The sequence below is a fragment of the Thunnus maccoyii genome, chromosome 4 (genome assembly GCF_910596095.1).
Source record: "Thunnus maccoyii chromosome 4, fThuMac1.1, whole genome shotgun sequence".
Lineage (NCBI taxonomy): Eukaryota > Metazoa > Chordata > Actinopteri > Scombriformes > Scombridae > Thunnus > Thunnus maccoyii.
In genome coordinates, this window is record NC_056536.1 from 22,769,376 (window position 1) to 22,789,634 (window position 20,259).

The 20,259-nt window shown below is 41.0% G+C and overlaps 1 protein-coding gene across 4 annotated transcripts in view; it reads right to left on the reverse strand.

Annotated features, from left to right (window-relative positions):
- Window positions 1-697: 697 nt before the first annotated feature.
- The window catches only part of LOC121895088 (cadherin-4-like), a 276,647-nt gene continuing 257,085 nt past the window's right edge, over window positions 698-20,259 (reverse strand). For all 4 annotated transcript variants that reach the window (XM_042407923.1, XM_042407925.1, XM_042407922.1 and 1 more), the window contains 6 exons: window positions 16,690-16,832; window positions 11,763-12,002; window positions 11,283-11,519; window positions 9,543-9,682; window positions 9,283-9,447; window positions 698-3,994 (listed from right to left, as the gene is read on the reverse strand). In XM_042407923.1, coding sequence (XP_042263857.1) covers window positions 3,788-3,994; window positions 9,283-9,447; window positions 9,543-9,682; window positions 11,283-11,519; window positions 11,763-12,002; window positions 16,690-16,832 — 1,132 coding nt within the window. In that variant the 3' untranslated portion in view covers window positions 698-3,787. The remainder of the gene's footprint in view (window positions 3,995-9,282; window positions 9,448-9,542; window positions 9,683-11,282; window positions 11,520-11,762; window positions 12,003-16,689; window positions 16,833-20,259) is intronic.

The window sequence follows — 20,259 nt, forward strand, 5'->3', positions numbered from 1 at the left end:
TGCGACACATTTTAAAATGTTGTATGGTTACTGTAATAGAACTCATCTGTCCATTATAAAAAGACACATGCAAAAAGCTCCAATTGTACAGTTACAGTTTGCCTAACTTGGTCTGTTTAGCTTCAAGCAAATACTACATTATGTACACTTGGACTTGAGCAGTATTGGGAGAACTCGTATGAAACACTGCTGCCTGCCTTTGTAGCTCTGGCCATTGCAGGGCAAAAGTCTGGCTTCTGCAGGAGCCTCCCATCATGTGTGTGTCCACGATCAGGCAGTGTCCAGACCAAGTGTCTGTCAACTATCACCAGTCAGAGAGGCAGAAGAGCTGTTGTTGACACAGCCAGGATGGACTACAGCAGTGCAATAGTTCTTCTTTCATTCATTTGCTAATTCTCCCCTCAATTTAGCAAAGAAACATCAATAAGACAAGTGGACCAACTATGTAACAAGTAATGATCTATCTTTCCTCCATTTCCCCTCACAAATTGCATTTAAATGGAGGGTCAACTTTGACTCCACTGATGATTTGCTGCCGCGTGTCATCACGAGTCATTGATAACATTCAGTATCATAATGGCATTGTGTCATGTATGTATGACACAGTCATAAAGGTCGGTTACCCAGTGTGTGTGTGTGTGTGTGTGTGTGTGTGTGTGTGTGTGTGTGTATGTGTAGATGGGGGGGGGGGGGGGGGTGCCTCCTGCTATGTTTGGCCCTCACTCTGCTGTGAACATCTGACAAGAGAGCACGAGCATTTCATGAAGCATGTCTTTATTCTGTGAACGCTGGATGGCCTTCAATAATGTTGGAGCTCCGCAGCTGAATTCGAATAATGCTGAAAGGGCTCATATAATACAGAACACTCATGTATATACAGTAAGGCCTAGAGGAGTGAGTGTGTGTGCTAGTACAGACTGTACAAGTTGGTTTGAAGTGGAACCTTTTCACCATGAGGAAGCGAAGATTGAACAGCGACACAAGTATGGCTGTAAGCTCATATAGAATCATACAGATTCTCTTAAATGCACATGGCTTTTTGTGGTGAAATATACCTTGCCAACTATTAATTTGAAACAAAACTGGAGTGAGAGAAAATGCAAAGACCACACAGAAACAGATGAATCATGTCACCAAATGTATAAAAATGTTCTGTATATACAACATTTATGTGTCAGAAATAATCACAAATAGCAGAAAGTAACAGCTGTGTTTATTTTGTGAAGATATTCTGCAGGCTGAGGAGCAACTGGATAGACAGGAGCTTATCCAGCAGCAAGCTGTGGAAACCACTCCTTTTCTCATGTCTACTCTGACTGAGCTCTAAGCTGACAGCTGTCCTGAAAATCGCCGCTGTCAGTTTCTACACCGCAAGGTGCAATTTCCACCCATTTCTCTATGAATCTAAATCATGAGATTCCTACCCTGTTAACCTTGTTAATTATACTATGACCTTCCTTCCCTTGTTTATAGTCATATCACACTCTCATCCATATTTCTTTTTTTATGGCATGATGAATATGTATTAACAGGTATACTCCAAAAGAATAGTTACTTTTTTTTCACAGCGGGCTCATTTTCTATTACCATTGTTAAAAACTAAAGATTGTTTTTTTTTATTTATTTATATCTATTCAAATGAACTGTGAGCAGGTGAGGAACAGTTGAAAAGCATCAGGAGAAAAAAGAGCATGAGTGGAGGATCCTTTTCATCAAATTGCTTGAAGAACATTTCCTCCAGGCATTAATTATATTCACAATTAAAAGAGGATCTGGTCAATCCACATCAAGTTGAAGCCGGCTACCACTGAGGAGCGTTTCAATGGGCACTCAGAATATACGGAATGATTAAATCTTTCTATCATTCACCAGCATCTCCCGTGATACTCTGTGGAATGTTTTGCACATTTAAATAATTTAATACAAAGACTAAAACTCTTTATTTCAGCTCTCTATAAGCAGTGCTGGGGTATATTCTGAAATACGATTACAAAAGCCCATGGGTAGTCCTGCTTTTTCATTAAGTTACAACAAAATTGTCTTTTAAAATGTCTGTCTTTTAAAGCTCTATTACTGAAGCTTTAGTTTTGCAAGTCTGCTTTGATAAAATGCAAAACTTCATGACAGACTTTTTCCTTTCTCTACCTTTTTTTTTTTTCAAAACCTCTTGAAGTTGCAGCCAAAATTTTTCAGGAGAAAATTTCAGATGAATGAAATGCTGCCTGAAGAGAGACAGATTGTGAAGGCGCTAAATCCCTGGCTGAGGCTCAATTCTCCCAGTTTCTGTGACAGGGACCAGCACCAAAGTTTGTATATCAAAAGTTTGTCAAGAAACAACAGTGAATCAACAAAAGAAAAAAAACAAAACAAAAACAAAACAAAGCAAAAACCAAAAGAGAAAGGGACTCAGAATGGGGCTCACACAAGCTCTGAACTCTATATGTAATGCTATCAGAGCTATGTGAAGTCATCTAGTATTTTCTTTACCCTCATGTTTGTACAGTTTATATAGTTTTCTTTGACATATTTACCACACAATAACTGGCGATGGTAGTTACCTTTGGGTGTAGGGATAAACATGCAAACCTTAAATGATCTTAAAGGCAAAGTCTCCTTAAATAACCCTCATATGTACTTCATATACAGTAACATTATAGAGGTAACACACTTGACTTGACCTTTAAATTTTAGTAACAAGCCTTATCAAGCTTTAGGTGCAAATACTGAGAGCTCAAAACAAACACAGCTGCTATTGAAGCCACAATAAACAAAGACACGCAATGCATTTCTTCTCTAAGACAGTCCCATAATGTATTTTTGTGATTTCACCAATCACATTCAAGTTGGCTGTGATCTAGGAGCACAGATATGCCTGACTTGAAAAGTTAATGATTTGTCCATAACTTACAGACACACTGTAGGCCTATGTACAGTATGTCTACATAAAGCGCCCTCTTAAGCCAGTGCTCCTCTGAAACCAGCACTGACATCTCCCGCAGCTACCACAACCCTGCAGGACAATAGAAATGACAAGGGAAGGTCTGAGTTAAAGGGTCAGGGGTCATACGGGGGCATGTTAGCCCAGAAAATGGCAACCAATCCTGAGTTAGCGGGAGTCTGCTAAAATACGCACCACTGAAGGCACTTTTTAAACAACAGTGCTTCTGTTCTAAGTAATTCAAGTTCAAGAAAGAATAAACCAGGGCCCTCCATGCAGGAAGGACTTTCATATCATATCTGTTCTGTTCTTTTTTACCCCTCTCCTTTTGTTCCCCTCAGACAAAGCAAGCAGCTCAAACCTAAAGCTTCTGCAGAGAGGCAGGCGGGGGCTTACAGCGAGGGAAAAGTGAAAACCCTCAGGAATAGGGAACGTCTCGAATCGAAGGGGAGTGAGGACAAAAAAAGCTGCGCAAACTAAAGGAAAAACAAAATCAGACAAAAGTAACCTAAGCCTACATCTAGCATAAAACTGAAAAATGAAACAAAAGCGCAAGAGTTTGAAAATACAAATTATGAGAAGCCTGCAATTCAGAGCTTCTGTTTCAGTCTTAGACGGGCTTAGAGCAGGAGACGGTTGAGAAGAGCACCCAAAACTGACTCATGGCACCGGTCCTCTGTGGTGGGTAATTTGATTGGTTGGTTGGTCAGTCAGTTGGTCAGTGTGAACATGTCATTGTTAACTTGTGTTCAGTAAGGGTGTAACAGCCCCATGTGTTATAGGGACAGAGCATGGCAGGCCAGCTGACGGGACGAGGGTGTGTGTGTGTGCATGTGTGACTGGGTAGATTTAATCATCATCCCCTCCTCCGTACATGTCAGCCAGCTTCTTGAAGCGGGGGCCCCAGTCGTTGAGGTAGTCATAGTCCTGGTCCCCCGTGCTGGAGGAGTTGAGGGAGCTGACAGAGCCAGCGGTGGAGCCGCTGCCCTCGTAGTCAAACACCAGCAGGGAGTCATACGGAGGGGCTGTGGGGTCGTTGTCTGCTGCTCGCAAACCCTAAACAGGATGAAGAGGAAGAAGAAAGACAGTGGTCAGTATTCACATGCCTATACAGTCAAGGGTGATGGAAAAGCAACACATTGGTAGAAGTAAAACAACAACAAGAGACAGCAGAGGCCAAGATATCCAGATTTTTAGTCCCTAGTATGCGCCAAACTCCAAAAATCCTGGATTCTTCATTTCCCATAATGCAGCCAGTAGCATTTTTATTTCATTAGACCCTCCCTTTCTGGTAAATGCCAGAAAGGAGGGTTGTATCTTTCAAAGTCCATGCCCCCCATTTAATGCAGGAGCCACAGAAGACATTATACAACTGTTCACAGACTGAGCTCCCCGTGACCAGTAAGCTAACCTTTATTTGTAAAGCAATATTCATTGTAAAGAATGGTCCCTTTCATAGTGTTACATTATTGTATATAATGTTTTCATAATTGAATTATTATCGGCATTTTAATGTCGTAGCTGGTCGAGGTGGAGTTCATTTTTACCTACTTTACATACGGCTTGGTGGTTTTGTGTGTAAAATCTCAATAAGCTACTTCTAGTAACTATAGCTAAATGTAGTGGTGTAAAAAGTACAGGTGACATGCTACCATCAGAAATGTAGTTGAGTAGAAGTATGAAGTAGCATGAAATGGTGTCAAGTTATGGAGCTTAGCGTAAATTCAGACCAGAAGACTATCTTAACCATTCATTCATTTCCTACTCATTCACTCTCCCCTGCTAGTCCCGCCTTCACATCAGCTGTTTAGCGGCGTCACTTCTAGTTATCAAATCAGATTCCTCCACGATCTCTAACCGCCAATCACGGCTCAGCTGTCAAACTTTAAAATCTGTTTTCCCTCTCTGCCGCTGTCAGCTGTCATTCCAGATCAACTATCGCGACCCTCCTCCACCCCATCTACCTCCACGGCGTCCAGAGCTCGCTCCTCTCCTCTTCATCCCCCATCACCATCTCGCCTCCTCCTCCACGCACTTCAGCACCAGGCTCGAGTTCACCAGAAGCAGCAACCTACACCACCAAGATCCACGCCATTCATCACCACCACCAGTGTCTAGACTCTATCGGGGGGTTATCCTATTCTACTCTCGCATTCCCCATTGTGAAATCACGATGGGGTCTAATCACCAAAGACTTATCCACTTCATCCAAAGACTTTTTCACTTCACCTTTCATGCTGTTCAAATAAACATCTTTTACTCCATGAATTGAGTCTCTCCTGATTGAAATACTAGGTTTTGTTCAGCTCCTGCCCGAACTTGAAAACAGCCTGGTTAATTTCAAAGGATGCATGGGACAACTCACTGTTCTTTTCGTCTTTTTATTTTCAATCCAATTCCACTTTGCTTTGTTTCTCTTTATTACTGTCCAGCTTTTGTTTTTTAGTAAAAGTAATAAGATTGCTTTGTAGGGCTATTGACATTGACAGTAGAATTAGTCAGGTTGATAACCTTTAAAGAAAACAAGGGGAAAATGTACAAAAATACCATTACTTTCAAACAAAGACATTTACCCTTTAAATTAGAGATTTTCTTATTTACCTGTCCCCTTGAAATATATAATTACAGTATGACCATTTAGTTATACTTAATCAAAATAGAGAAAAAAAACTTAATTCTGTAAACTGTCTGTCTGCAGCATTGTGCTCAAACAATAATATACACATGACTCATAACCATCACTTATAACCAAGGTAAGTCAACTCATAACAGAGCTACAAAGTACAACCATAACCATTGTTTTGTCATGCTATCTGAGTATTAACTCAAGACCTCCCACTTGAGCTCCTGGTTCTTGAACCCAAAGAGGTCAAACTACTCTAATCCAAGTCCTGGTGTTGGAAGGGCTGAGCTGAATCCTCTGGTGGATTTGAAGTGTTAGTTGTTCTGCTGTTTGTCCATCCTCTTTACCATCTGTAGCCCCAGTGTTATTTTGCTCCTCTACAGGAAGCAAGACAACTATATGCCTGATGTCTCTGTGAAGAACCATAGCAGGGGATTTTTTTCTTTGTTTTGCCAACCTTGATTGTGTTGCTTTCTTGGACAGCCTTCACAGTTGAGACTGGGTAGCTTGGGAATGTTCAGACATTCACATCCTTCAAGATTCCCTTCTTTTCAATGTCAACACTGATCACCCTGGCAAGCTTGTACTGACCCCTCAAAACATAATGGTCTGCTAGCCAGGCGATGTCTCTAACAGCGACATTCCACTCCTTGTGTGCTACTTACTCCTCACAAACAAACTGGCTCCAGCCGACTGACTCCACTTCTTCCAGAACTCGTTCACTTCTGCCTGGATAACTCTTAATCTCTTGTAGGAATAGCCCTCAAACTCGAAGCTTCCTAGGTCTCCTTTAGGTCTAGCCCTAACTAGCAGTACAACTTAGTTAAACTGCTGAACTTCTTCTCCTCAGCAGGTCGCTTAACTACTGAGTCAGCTGGAGCTCTCCAGATTGCAGCTTCTCCTATACTCTCAGAAGTCCTTGGAAGAGTCACAAGTTATTTACCATCAGGGTTGTTTTGCAGTGCACTACTCTGCTTTCTCTTTGCCTGAGCTCTGGTTAGTGGTGCTGAGAAAGCCTTTCTCTGGAGTTTATCTATGCCCTCCTTGGCACCTGCTGCAGCCTCTTTGACTGACTTCTTTGGCCACTCCTCCGCTGATCGCCTCAGGAACCCAAGTCCGTTCTGCCATTCAGAACCTTCTCAAAGATCCTCAGGAGTTACTCCTCTTGTTATAATGTCAGCGGTGTTCAGGTCCCCTGGGATCCACCACCAGTCCTCAACAGGTCCAGCCTTCTGAATCTCACCAACTCGGTTTGCAAAGAAGGTCTGGTATCCATAACTGTCTCACTCAATGGCTCCCACCGCCGCTTGACTGTCCAGTAGGTGATACCATCGTTTTATCTCCATTCGGCTGTGCTTTTAAATCTATCTTCTAAGCCAGGCTGGAAAGACAGCACCACAGATATCTGCCTTGGCTAGTTCTCCTTTTTGGTCCAGTGGTGTAAGCTTTGCCTTGGATTCGACCAATCTGACCTGGATACCTTGCTCTGTTTCCCACCTGAAGTACACCACAGCACCGTAGCTCTTGTCACTTCCATCAGAGATCAGAAGATCCCCCAAGGTTTTCCAAGCCAGCCAACTGGTGTGAGACTTCTGCGGAAGGTGATTTAAGCCAGCTACTTGGCTTAATAGTTCCCTTCTGGTAAACTGTCTGTCTGCAGAATTGTACTTAAACAATAATATACACATCGCTCATAACCAAGGTAAGTCAACTCATAACAAAGCTGCAAAGTACAACCATAAATCAAGCAAGCCAGACTGACATGTATAATGCTAAACATTAATACCAAAACCAACACTTCTCTGATCAATATTTATGATTCATTTCATACTAGTAGCATCTTTTGATTAAGCTGCGAGCTGAACACTCCTTTCTTTTCTCTGTCCGTCTCTCTCTGTTGAGACGCCAAGTTTCTACACAGATGTTTTCACTTCACTTAATGAGCCGGCTTTTTCACCGTGATTTGTTTTTTTGTTTTTCCTTCAGTGGTGTGCTGATTTAGTAGCTCTGCCAGAAATGGAAACCGAAAGTGAAAGTCAAGAGTTTTAACACAACAAACAGTACTACTCAAGCACCTCAGAATTGTACTTATTTAGAGTACTTGAGTAAATGCATATGTATAGTTACTTTCTGTCACTGGTATGTATCAATTCTATCTTTGTCAATAGCCCCTACAGTATGTTTAGTATTATGTTGACTTGAAAAACATGTATGATATTGTGCATGGAAAACTATTGGACATACATGACATTAAAGGGTGTGCCAATGCTCTGTAACAAAGCATAATAGCGTTCATCATGCTATCATTTTTGTAAGGCTGATCATACTTTTCCTTCCTTGAATCGTTTTGTCTGTAAAATATTGAAAAATGTCCATCACATTTTTACAAGGAGATGACATCAAATGTCTTGTTTTGTTTGGCTAATAGTCTAAAACCAAAAGATATTCAGTTTACGATGATATAAAGCAGAGAAAAGCAACTGATCCTCACATTAAAGAGGGTGGATCCAGAGAACATTAGAGGCAATTACTTAAATGATTAACGATTACCAAAATGATAGCCAAAATAGTTATGATTTACTAATTGATTAATCAACTAATCTTTGCAGCTCTACATTTTTGTCTCTATTCTTGAGTTTTAATGTTTAATACTCTATAAGATACCTTTGTTGAAATATGCATAAATAGTGCAAGTAGCCTACTTAAAATGGAGATGTGCAGCATAAATGGCTACTTAAACACTACTGGCTTCATATGGGCCAGTTCCTCTGGTAAAGCTCAGTAGGCTTTAATTTTGTACTACATGTAGGGTGAAATTTTCTGCATTAAAACCTTCTTTGTAACATGCCAAGAGTCACTGTGTCTGTATAAATTAATTATGAAAATGCATGAGGAGCTGCTTTGGCCAGTTCTTGTTTCTAATTTTAATTTTTTTGTGCAATCAAACCATCTTCATCAATATTTTGTTGGTGTTTCATAAATAAGATGTGAAGAGGTCTGTTTGTGTTTTCTGCCAGCGCTCAAACCTGCACTTGTTTCTAAGAATGACAAATGAGTTCCATTGACCTGAAGGTTAGGCAGGTGAAGATAATGGACTTCATCCACTTCACTGGAATACAGAGAGAGGCTATGTACAGAAACCTAAAAAGCCTCAACCCCCAGGAGTACAGTGGGTGGTAGGAACACCATGTGTTTGTTGTGTTTGTGTTTTACCAGACTGCTGGAGCGAGATCAGGTGAGTACATATGTGAGAGGGGGAGAGAGAGGGAGAGAGAGAAAAAAAGAGAGAGAAAAAAAGAGGGCGAGAGAGAGAGAGAGAGACAGAGAGAGAGAGGGAGAGAGAGTCAAGGCTGGATGGATCAAAGCTGAACAGCTGCCAACACCTCTCGAGTGTGAACGTGTTGTCACGAGTCTGTCAATCAGCATTTTCTCGCATCAGTGTGCCAACGCTGGAGTTATGTGTGTGACAGTGTGTGTGTGAATAAACCTGGCACCGTGAGAGCAGCTGTAAAGTAAAACAAAACTCTATGTTGTTTCTATCACCATGCTAGAGTTTACATATTGAACAGCATCCAGAAACAAGTAATCACATTAAATGTCAGATCAATGGAAAGTGAAAGTGAGAGGCCAGTTCACTGTGGGGGAAACAGTCTAATGACTGTTGAGCTCTTGTGCATGCAAGATGTAATGTTTGTTGTGTCCACAGCTGTGTTAAATTCACCTCATGGATGAAGTCCCCTATGTCTCCAGGGTGGGGCACGACAGGTCTGATTGGGTACTGGGACTCTGGGATGATGGGACGTTCGTCCACCCTGCGTACACCAGGCGGCTTGCTGATGATGTGCTCCAAGGAGTCAGGCTGCTGCAGCTGGCTCAGGTCATAGTCCTACATATCCACAGGGATGTACAGATGTAAGCAGGGCACAGTGGGGTCAACTTAGAATGTGATTGTGTGTGTGTGTGTGTCTCTCAGGATCTCACCTGGTCTTCCTCTCCTCCTCCCTCTTCATCGTATTTGAGGATGTTGTCTCTGACATCGTCTTCGGGGTCAATAAGCAACTGCTTGGTCTGCCTCTCCTTCTCTCTGCGCTTGATCCACACCACAAATAACAGCACCATGCCTGCGACAACACACATGAACATGATATATCATAAACCTTTAGGGTACACAGCAACAACCTGCATCAAAAACAAAAAAAGAGAGGAAGTAGTTTCTTCTCATCATTAAAAGGTCTACATACCAATAAACAAGCTATCTGATTCACATATCACAAAAACTAGAATGAAATAAAAAAAATGTAAAATAAAGGTGGTGCTGGGGGTTTAGCTCATATGAGAGACAGTTTTTCACATATAGATATAGTTCTTGTGGCCTTACAGTTTTTACTAAGTTTCAAGGTGTTCCAATATATATAAAAAAGTGGCTTTGAATACATTGTTTAGGTTTTTGGTTTGAGAATTTGCTGGTGTGAATATAATACTTCTCAAAAATCAAGTTTACAATGTATGCAACATCACAGTCTCTTAAAATATTAATTTCCTCCTCCAAACAAGCACTCCCTTCCTCCCGTCCTTCTTGTGCTTCTTCTTTGAAGAAAGTTCATCATGTCAGTCCAAAAGATTTTAGCGTAGGTGCAGTAATAAAACAGATATGCTTCGTTGAACTTGTAACCACACCCGACAGTGATGTTACAAGATCCTGGATTACACCTGTGCATCACTGCTGCAAGGTGAGAAGTTACACCACTGGAGGTCAACCAAAACAAGATTTTTATGCAGTGTTCTTCAAACCTCTCCCTTTATTCTTGATGGAAAAAACTGTCAAGAACAAACAATGTATGTTTAAGTTTACCTAGTAGTAGCAGTAGCATGATGTAGTTATACCACCACAAAACTTCTTAGGGAGGAGGTCATGTGCATGGATGGGAGAGCATATGACCTTGACATGAGAGACTGCTGGTCACATCTTCTTTCCTACCACCAGTTAGTTTAACTATGGCCACATTCTTTCTCTAACTTAACCAAGTAGTTTTTGTAGCTTAATCGTCCTAGTGTGAGATCAGAAAACATAGTAATATGAATCAGTTTAGTCGTCTTCCTTGCCCTTCCCTCCCGTCCTTTCAGTTTTCTTTTTGGCATGATTTTATTTTTTGTAGTTTTATTGTTTTGTATGTAACTTCCCTTTGTGTTAATAATAAGAACAATGATAATAAACTTGTAAAGCTTTATGATAGCAGTAGTATTAAAAGGATGGATCATTTGCACACAATATGACATTTTAGAATACTTTGGAAAAATCCTGCAGCTGGAGGTGAATTTGTCTATAAGAATTGTCTGTGTGTATGAACAATGCAGCCCTCAGCAACAATGTGAGCCAGCAGCATGAGTCACAGGCTTGATAGCAGCCAGACATTTACCCTACCAGGAAAAGAAGACAAAAACCTCCTTGTCAAGAGGCGCTGGAGAGGAATCCAGTAGTCAAGGCATTCATCCATTATACAAACTATTGTTCGTGTTGTTGTATTACAGCCCGGTGAATGTTTAATTAATGAGTTTGCCCTGAACTGCTCTTTTTTTTTGTCAGAAATGCATTTTAAAGCCAATCACAGGCAGCTTTTAGCTTGTTGTGTTTTATATGTGTGATACATGTGTGTCGGTGCGACATGTCCGAGAGTATTGAAGTGTCAGTGGATGAATGCGATATAAACGGCTGACGCTTACTGAGCAATATGATGATGCAGATGAGGATGGAGATGATGGCTCCAGTTCCCAAACCAGCGGCTGCCACAGCCCCAACGGTGGTGCAGTCTCCGTTTTGATCGCACGGACACACCTTCACTTTGATGACCGACCTGTTGGACAATGGAGGGTTCCCTGAGTCCGACACAATTACAGGGACCTCATACACCCCCGGCTCTAAATATATCTGGTACCGTAGACCCAGACGAGCGTAGTTGCCTGTGTAGAGTGAAGAGGAAAGAGAAAAGTTACTAGATGTTACTAATCGTCACATGTATTATCTCAACCTGGAGCCTAAATGACCACAAAATGGTTAATTATGACCAAAACCTTAAAAATGGCTGGTAATAAATGGCTAGACTAGTGCTACATCTTGTGCTATACATTTATGCATAAACCATTCCATGTACTGATCATAAATTCATTTTTATCTGTTCTCTGGTACTGCTGACACCTCCTCACCACTGATCCTAGAAATCGTCCAGTTGCGTCGGATGCTGGTGGGAAAGCTGGGCAGCTCGAAGACAAAGGGCCCAGCATTGGGGTCTGTGTCGGCATCAGCGGCAGTGATGTTGACACCGTTGGCGTTCTTGTTCATCTGCTCACAGATCTGAGACTCCCTAGGTATGAGCACTGGGGGGTTGTCATTAATATCTATCAGATAGATCTGCAGTGTGCCTGTGCCGCTGGCTGCAGGAGAGCCTGAAAATGGTGAGAAGGAAGAAAAAAATAGTATCATGACGGGAGGAAAAGACGACAAGAGAAGATGTGTGCAGTGAAAGGGACAGTTGAGAGGGAAGAGAGACATGAGTTGTGGGCCGACAGAAAAGAGGCAAATAATGAAAGAGAATATAAAGAGAGCTTTAAAAAAAAAAGGGAAGAGAGGAGGTGAAAGGAAGACTGTTTATCTGCAATGGTGATGGTAGGGGTGCTGGAGAATTTCTGTCCTTGACAGAAATACGTTTGACAGTTGTGCTCTCCAGCTCCTCTTTTAGCCTTACAGCCAAATCAAACCCATCACAGTTGATCCAGATGCAGGCACAGCTCATCCAATTGCCTAGAGAGGGCTTATGCACAATAATGATGACTGTAACACAATCAAACAAGTCCTTGTCTTTGTGTATTTACAGGTATCTATGATTCTGTAGATGAAGACACTTCTGCCTGCAATATTAACAACGTATTTCTGAAAGATGAACAGTGCATTTTGATTGTGGTGCTCCCTTATCACATCACACACACAATCACTTAAATACACTTGAAAATGCACAAACTATGTGCTTATGTGCTCATGCATTAAGAGCATTCCTGCACCGCATGCTCACATACATAAAAATAACTCCCTGCTCCCCGGTAATCAAGCACTCTTGAAAATGATTTGCACAGCTTTAAATGACCTTTAGGGAGATCTGCGAAATTGTTTATAATGTTACCTGATTAATTCAAAGCAATTTGAAAGCAACTGCTATTTTCCCATAGTTACAGGCTATAAAAAATACAGGCTCTAAAAAACTAAAAGTTACTATCTAATAATGTATCTATTTATTTAATAGGGACAATATGCATTAATTTACATCACTATTCTGTGATGGAAATGTGTCACATTGAACATAATAGCACATTTTTGTCTGTTTTTTTCTTTGCCAATTAAAAAAAAAAGCATTTGTAACAGCAGAATTCTAATCCTGTGTAAGTGACACTATTAGGTTCGAAGTCTGTTAAACACAATTGAAACGACAATTGTATTAAGAATCTTCAAAAAGCAATATGCAGATATGGAGATGTTGCATATTAGGCAGCTATTTAAGTATTATTCTCTTAAATGAACTCCTGTAAGCTTAACACCGATGTTTCACTGGAGTATATATTCTAAATCTACCGTATGGAAACTGTTAAGGCGATTGGAGAAATTTGGTCTGATGCTACTGTAGCCAGCTATTGCACGTGCTGGTTCACTAGAATATTGTCAGCCTTGGACAGTAATAACATGCACTGGTGCACACAGACACACACACACGCCTCATCTGCAGAAACAATCCTGAAGCCCTTTGCGTTGATTGAACAGAGAAACAGACCATCTGCAACAGCATTTATAGAGAACTGGGAGTAAGGAATAGACTTTAAACAATCAGAGAGCGAGATAGCAGAGTGGGGAGAAGAATGCATGAATGTGTATGTGTGGTATAAATGTGGCAAAGAGAAATCTCTGGAAAAAAAAGAGCTCTTAGCAGTATAAAGCTCAGAGCTGTTTATTGAGTGTGTGTCAAGGGGTGACAACCCTTAGCTGCCTCCAATTACGAGTCATTTCCTCGCCATGCCCCACTGGCTGAGCCATTGGATGGAATCAAGCAACCCCAGGGCCCATCTCTGGGATGCGATAAGGGCGATGTAATTTACAAAGATTTATGCAAAGCTGACAGATCTGCCAATTAAACATGGCAACAGAGCAAGACATTTGCCACAAGAAGAGTGAGACGCAGTTAAAGACACAGGGGGCTGTAATTGAGTGTGTTGACAGTTTGAGCTCTGTCCAACTGGTAATACTACGATTAGTACTGTAGATCACAAAATAAATTACAGCTGATTGATAAAAGCCTATCAAGTGATCACTAATGAATGTGTCATCAGAGTCTCACGGGAGTCTGGTCAGTGTTAGGATAAGACTAAGTTTAAATTTTCACAGTGAGGCGATACATAAAATAGACAAGTGACACTTTTCATATCTACTTTAAATGTCAAAACTGGACTATCCACAATAATGTGATGTAATGTAAGAAAGCCTGTTAATGTATAGTTATACTATGATCATTGTTATACTATGGTTACATAATAACTTTTCTTTTTTTTTTACATTATCCAATATCGAACAGCATCTAACAGCATTAGTTACACATTATCCAACAGCTTTATCATTAGCGGCTACTTGCTATGTTATACACGTACATACTTAATATGCAGTATTGAATGCAATAAACACACACACGCACACACACGGACACACACACACACAGGCTTTCTCATTCTGCTGGTTTGTTAATCCCAGCCATGTATGGGGGACATGTGGAAGTAGCTTGCCACAGCTGATAGGAGAATTATGTGGGTTTTAACCAGCTAAATAAATAATTATGTTTGCGTAAATTCCTCAAAAGGATTTGTATTAACTCCTTTTTTTTTGATGGTGGCTCAGAGATGTGAGGCATGGTGAAAAGATTTGTAGCAAGCCTACCATATGTTCTTTGAAGAACACATAAGCACATAAACAATCGCATAGGTGTTTGAAAAGGAAAAAAAAAAAAACAGTCAGAGGTGTCAGAAGGGTCTGAGGCAGTCAGATTGTGTCAGGGGTGAGACATAAAAATATGGTTGAAATACAAGTGTAGTTCTCACCATGCTGTCACCGCCTCTCCACGTTACATCCTACTATACTTACTGTCTTATAGTACTTCTTACCATAATCCCACTCACTTATGACGGCTGACACTCCAGCACCACCCACACAGTCGGACTAAAGCACAAACATAAACACGCATACACACACACACACACACACATATCACCTGAACTGCCGGCTTTTGGACTTGCCACAGTCTTAATATCAACCAAACCTCGTAACATGCCTGTCTAAACTGTGCTCTTTCCAGAGGCCAGGGGAAGAAAAAATAAAATATAATCACGACAATAAAATTTTACAACATCCACAATAACTACACACCCTCATAGCCTTGACAGTAGTCCTGGAAGCTGGCTGTTGCTTGACTGACAGATGTAAATAGAGGTTTATGGAGTCATACATTTCTAAAGTGCCTATAGGTTCTTCTAGGAAATAGCTAATGTATTGAAATGATAAAGGCCGAAAATAACAAGGAAAGGAAAAGCAGGGAGTAAAATTAGATGCTTGTGAAGTCCAAACAACAGAAGCGCGTCGACCTTTAATCCATCTGCCTCCTCCTTCCTTCTAACCTCACAGCAGGTTACACATCATGGTGTCTGACATTGTCAATCACAGTAAATAAATGTACAGAAATACACACATGTGCTCACATAAAATGTGTAGCAAATGAGAACATTCATATGTGCTCACACCTATAAATAAACCAATGCATCAAAGCCAACTTAAGGTAAACACACCAGTGCACTGCACGTCACTGATAAGGCAATTTGGGAGGGGGAAAAAGCATTCCCTTTTTACTTGAGAAAAAGCACTCACTTCTACTTGAGAAAAAAAAGGGAACTTATTTGTTTGCTGTGATTGAGTTTGTGCTCGGTTAAGCTTGAGTTTCAACTTTGAGGCTGAACAAATAATATATGCCACACGGATTGTGAAGGGAAAGAGAAGGCAGGCATGGACAGATGATAAGGAGGAGGGGAAAGAGGAGGAGAGGAGAGGATCAACAGTGTGACCAGCTGTGTGAATCCTGGATTTCCTCTAACTCTAACCCAGCTGCACAACACATGAATGTTGCCGAGCTTCCATGTCCTTGTATCCCTCAAAATCCACATAGATGTCTTCATTTTTATTAAGCTCTTATAAGTATATATTTAAGTAGCTTAACTAAGATCAACTGAGATTTTGTTTTCAAAAGAAACCACACACACACACATATATATATTTATATATTTTTCATTCCAACCTGTATTTTTTTAATGGTGATTAAGATTCACACCATTCCAAGCATTCAATTGCAGCTCCACTGGAATAAAGAATAAAGTGCCACTTTGACTATAATCATTGTTTGAGTGATTACAGGCACTCATGTTCATTTTGTAAATCATGGCCCCATTTAGAGTAAAATAGACGATAAAGCAGGGTATGCTTTAGGGTGTGGCTACATTGTGATTGACACGTCCCTACCACGGCGGTGTGTGAGGTACTGTAGTTGGACCCTGGGGAGCTCCTCCCAAGCTCCACACTCTCATCCAAATATGGTCACTTTTCATCACTTCTGACTCCAAAAAACCAAGATGGTGACCGTCAAAATGCCAAGCTTGAGGCTTCAAAAAGTGAGTCCACAAACCAATGGGTGATGTCATGGTGGTTACAGCCATTATTTTTATAAAGTCTATGGTAGTACCAGATAATTATACAGCAAATCAGACAGAGCAATATGTCCAGTCTACAGATTGGACAATGTGTTTTTTTCACTTTTAGCAAATCCAAGCTTTATATTTTTAATATTAATAGTCGTATTTTAATTTCTTATACAGTTTTAATTTATCTTATGGTAGTAGCTGTTTGGGTATATAAAATGAGCCGTGCATTGCTAAATGCTAAATCATGGGAGTGAATATAAAGGTTACAAAAACAATACATAGGACTAAAGCAGCAATTTTGATCACTCTGATTTAAAAATAAATAAATGATAAAACATGCTTAAAAACAGGCTCTTACCATTATCTGTTGCCAGGAATGTGGCTTCATATATGTTGTTTTTCACGTAGATGGACTCTCGGTCGAGCATCGCTGTGGTCACTATCTGACCATTGGTTCTGTTGATGGACAACCAGTCCGCAGGGTCGTTCAGCTTTGAATACCTAAACACACACAGGCATAGATCGATGGAGAAGTTAGCGCTACCGTTTCCATGTTTACAAGCAATTATAAATTTTCTCTCGCGTCCGTGAATGCATAGATTGCCTGCACATACACACAGTCACAAAATCACAAAAGCCTGACCTTCACACAGTTTAATTCTTCATTGACTTCTCCTCCAGAGCCTGCAGCCTACAGTCAATTTCACCTCATTTTTCACTCCTGTGTACCAGGCATTGAAGTCAATTACCTCCCTTGTTAAGCACTGCTGCAACTGCCTGTGTGTGTGGTGCATGCACATATTCTAGGAAGTGTTTGCTTATGCTAGGGAGGACTAAACTGCCTGACAGGGTTATACAGTATATACATGTTTTAGTGCTTGTATGTTTGCAGTGGGGAAGCTGTGTATAGGGTGGAGACAGGATGATAGGATCTTGGTACTGATCGTCAAACGGGAAAGTGGATGTGGTAGCTGGTGGTGACACTCCCCTGGGATAAAGGGCAGGGAAGGAACAGGGGATCATCTCCAGGATTGAATCCCAATCTCACTCTGATCTAACTGTTCTTGTTTCTCTGGCTTTTGTCGCTTTCAGCTCGTTCCACACTTTCAATTCTATCTGATCTCTCTCAACCTGTGGTGCCTCACCTCATCTTGCTGTGCTTTCGTATTCATACATTTTCTTATCCCTGTCTGTATCTTCTCATCCTCGTCTCATTCCCTCTGTGATACAGAGTTCATCAACTGCCACCTCTCTCGGCTGCAATCTCACTTTCACATGTGCAGCATCATCCGTGAACATATGACACGTTAGCCTTACACAACAAGCTCTCTATATCAATCTTTTTTTTTTTTTTTTACTGAATGTCAGTTTGGGCTATAAGGTTATGTTGTTATGCGAAATACACTTCCAGCTTTTAAATCCAGACAAATTGAAAAGGATTTGACCTTAACCTTGCTTTTATATTTATTGAATTGTAGTGTACTTAGTGTCAGTGTACAGCCCACTTGTTTATTTGAGTTCGATTAAATACTGCATGTACATTTCTACTTACATGGAGGAGAATGAAAGCCTGGAGGGGTGGGTGGTGGTATGGAAGGGGGGTGGACAGAGAGTATAATCTCTTTCCTGCAGTGAGGGAGGTGGGATTTTCCCAGCAGGCAGTGGGCATGATCCCAGGCGTAGCGCAGTGCGGGGAAGGGGATCACAGAGATGACATTCCCACACTCTAAACGGTTTCACACAGGCAAGCCAAGCCCACAGCCACTAAGTGGCGGACTGTGAAATCACCACCAGGACTACAGTGAAACCATCACAGTGGGAGGGTGGGATAAAAGGGTGAGGGAAATGATCAGGACTGGGTGGGAGGGGAGAGAGGGACAGGACAGGGAGAGGTGACATTCGGAAGTAGCAGCATGGCTGTATGATCTGGTTTTAATATCCTCATTAAGACTAACTTGATACCTACTGCTATTGTGTGTCCAACTGTATCTCTCTAGGCTTTGCCGTGCCAAACTAACTCTCTCTGTCTGGGCTGAGAGAAAAGTGTTCTCTGTCTTTCCATTGGAGGGCAGACAAGCCAGTTCTGTTTTTACTGACAGGGTGGAAAATAAAGGAACAGCTCATCCAAGTCATCCTAAAAAAGAAAAATAACGTATATCCATATACAGTGTATGTATAAATATATATTTAAATGTGAGATTTTCTCACTTACCCCTTGTGGTATCTAGCTCTGCAGATAATTGTGGTTTTATTTGCCCTGGTTTTTAGATATCTGTGTCTGATATTTCTGCCATCACTCCAATACAATGCAGGTAAATGGAATTGCATTTGCCGTGCTCAAAGCATTAAAAAACTCCATTTTAAATAATTCAACTTTTTCCAGAAACAGTGTGTCTGCTAGGCTTCAATAATCCACATAAAACACTGTTTTCAGAGGGAATATTTCTTCAGGTGCAAGTACTTCTAAACAACTGTTTAATGTTGAGGTGGGTGGATTATCCAGAGTAACAGGACGTTGTCCCTGGAAAAAAAAAAAAAACATGTTGCTGTTGAAGATATGAATATTTCAACATTTTGGGAAATGTGTTTATTTGACTTTTTGAATCGACAAGAAAGTGAATAAATGCATTTCCCAAAATGCCAAACTATTCCTTTAAATATTTACTTCCACTGTTTTCGGGTGGAAGCAAAAATCACCAAACCTGGGCAAATACAAACCTAAACTATCTGCATGGCTAGACACCACTAGAGGTAAGTGAGAAAATATGTAAAAATATGTTTTTTTTTGTGGTTTGGATCAGCTGACTTAAAAATCAGGAACACATAAGAGTATTAAAAAAATAATGTGTGTGAGTGTGAGTGAGAGAGAATTTTTTTCTTCCATAATGGGCTATAAAATACCACTAGAGCCTATTGTTTCCCAACCACACTGCATGATAACACAAGTGGATGTGTGGCCACAGATGATAAAAGCCATAACACAAAGGTTGGCTCCAAAAGCATAGTGCTCTGTCCACCACTGCTCCCAAAGCAGAGTGCTCTGTCCACCACCACACTTTAATTAAGTCTCCTAAACACTCCTCAGTGCAGATATATTAAACCTTATATAAGGCAAATGAAGTCCTGAATTAACAGTCTTTGCAGCCAAGCTAATTTCCAGCACAGTGAATTGTCCACTGCATTATTAATCCTTTTCTTAAGGAAAACTCCAGATAAGTTGTGCTTCAAACAGCCCTTTTCACTTACTTTTCCCGATGGTGCTCAGTAAACAATAAGGCTACTCTGGCTATTAGAATGATGCCTGTGAAAGCACCCACAGTGTTTTTGATTACAAGTCCCAACTGTCAACAATACTGTTGGCAATTGGCAATCCCCATCACTAACTTTTTAATGAAGCACTGTGCCAATTTCTTGTCTTAGTAAACAGTTCTTGTTTATGAATGAAACAGTTATTGTTTTTTCAATGAATAAAAAATGGTTATACTCTGTGTGAAAGTTTTACTATTCCTTATTTCCAATGCTTTGCCGAGCTCTCCTCTCACCAAAGGTTTCTCTCATTTGGGAGTTGGCTGGTGTGTGAGTATAGCTGGATGTATGATTAGGCCTGGCAGGTTAGTGATCTTAGCAAGCAGCAGGGAGAGGTATGACATTTATTTTTCAAACCCCCGACCCTGAGGATGAAAAATGCATGTCTCAAGCTTAGCCAAGGCGGTTTGGGTAATCATTTATGCCAGTGTCTCCAGTCCTGTATCTCGACCTTCCTGGTCGGGTGTCTGACAGGTGATGCATGATGCCTCACTCCCCCCCTCGCCTCCCCCCACCTTGCTCCTGTCCATGTTGCCTTCTTCCCATCCCCAACAGGACACTGTCAGTCTGTCCCTCCTTTGATAAGCACCTGTCAAGTTCAAACCTTGACCTGGAGCCAGCT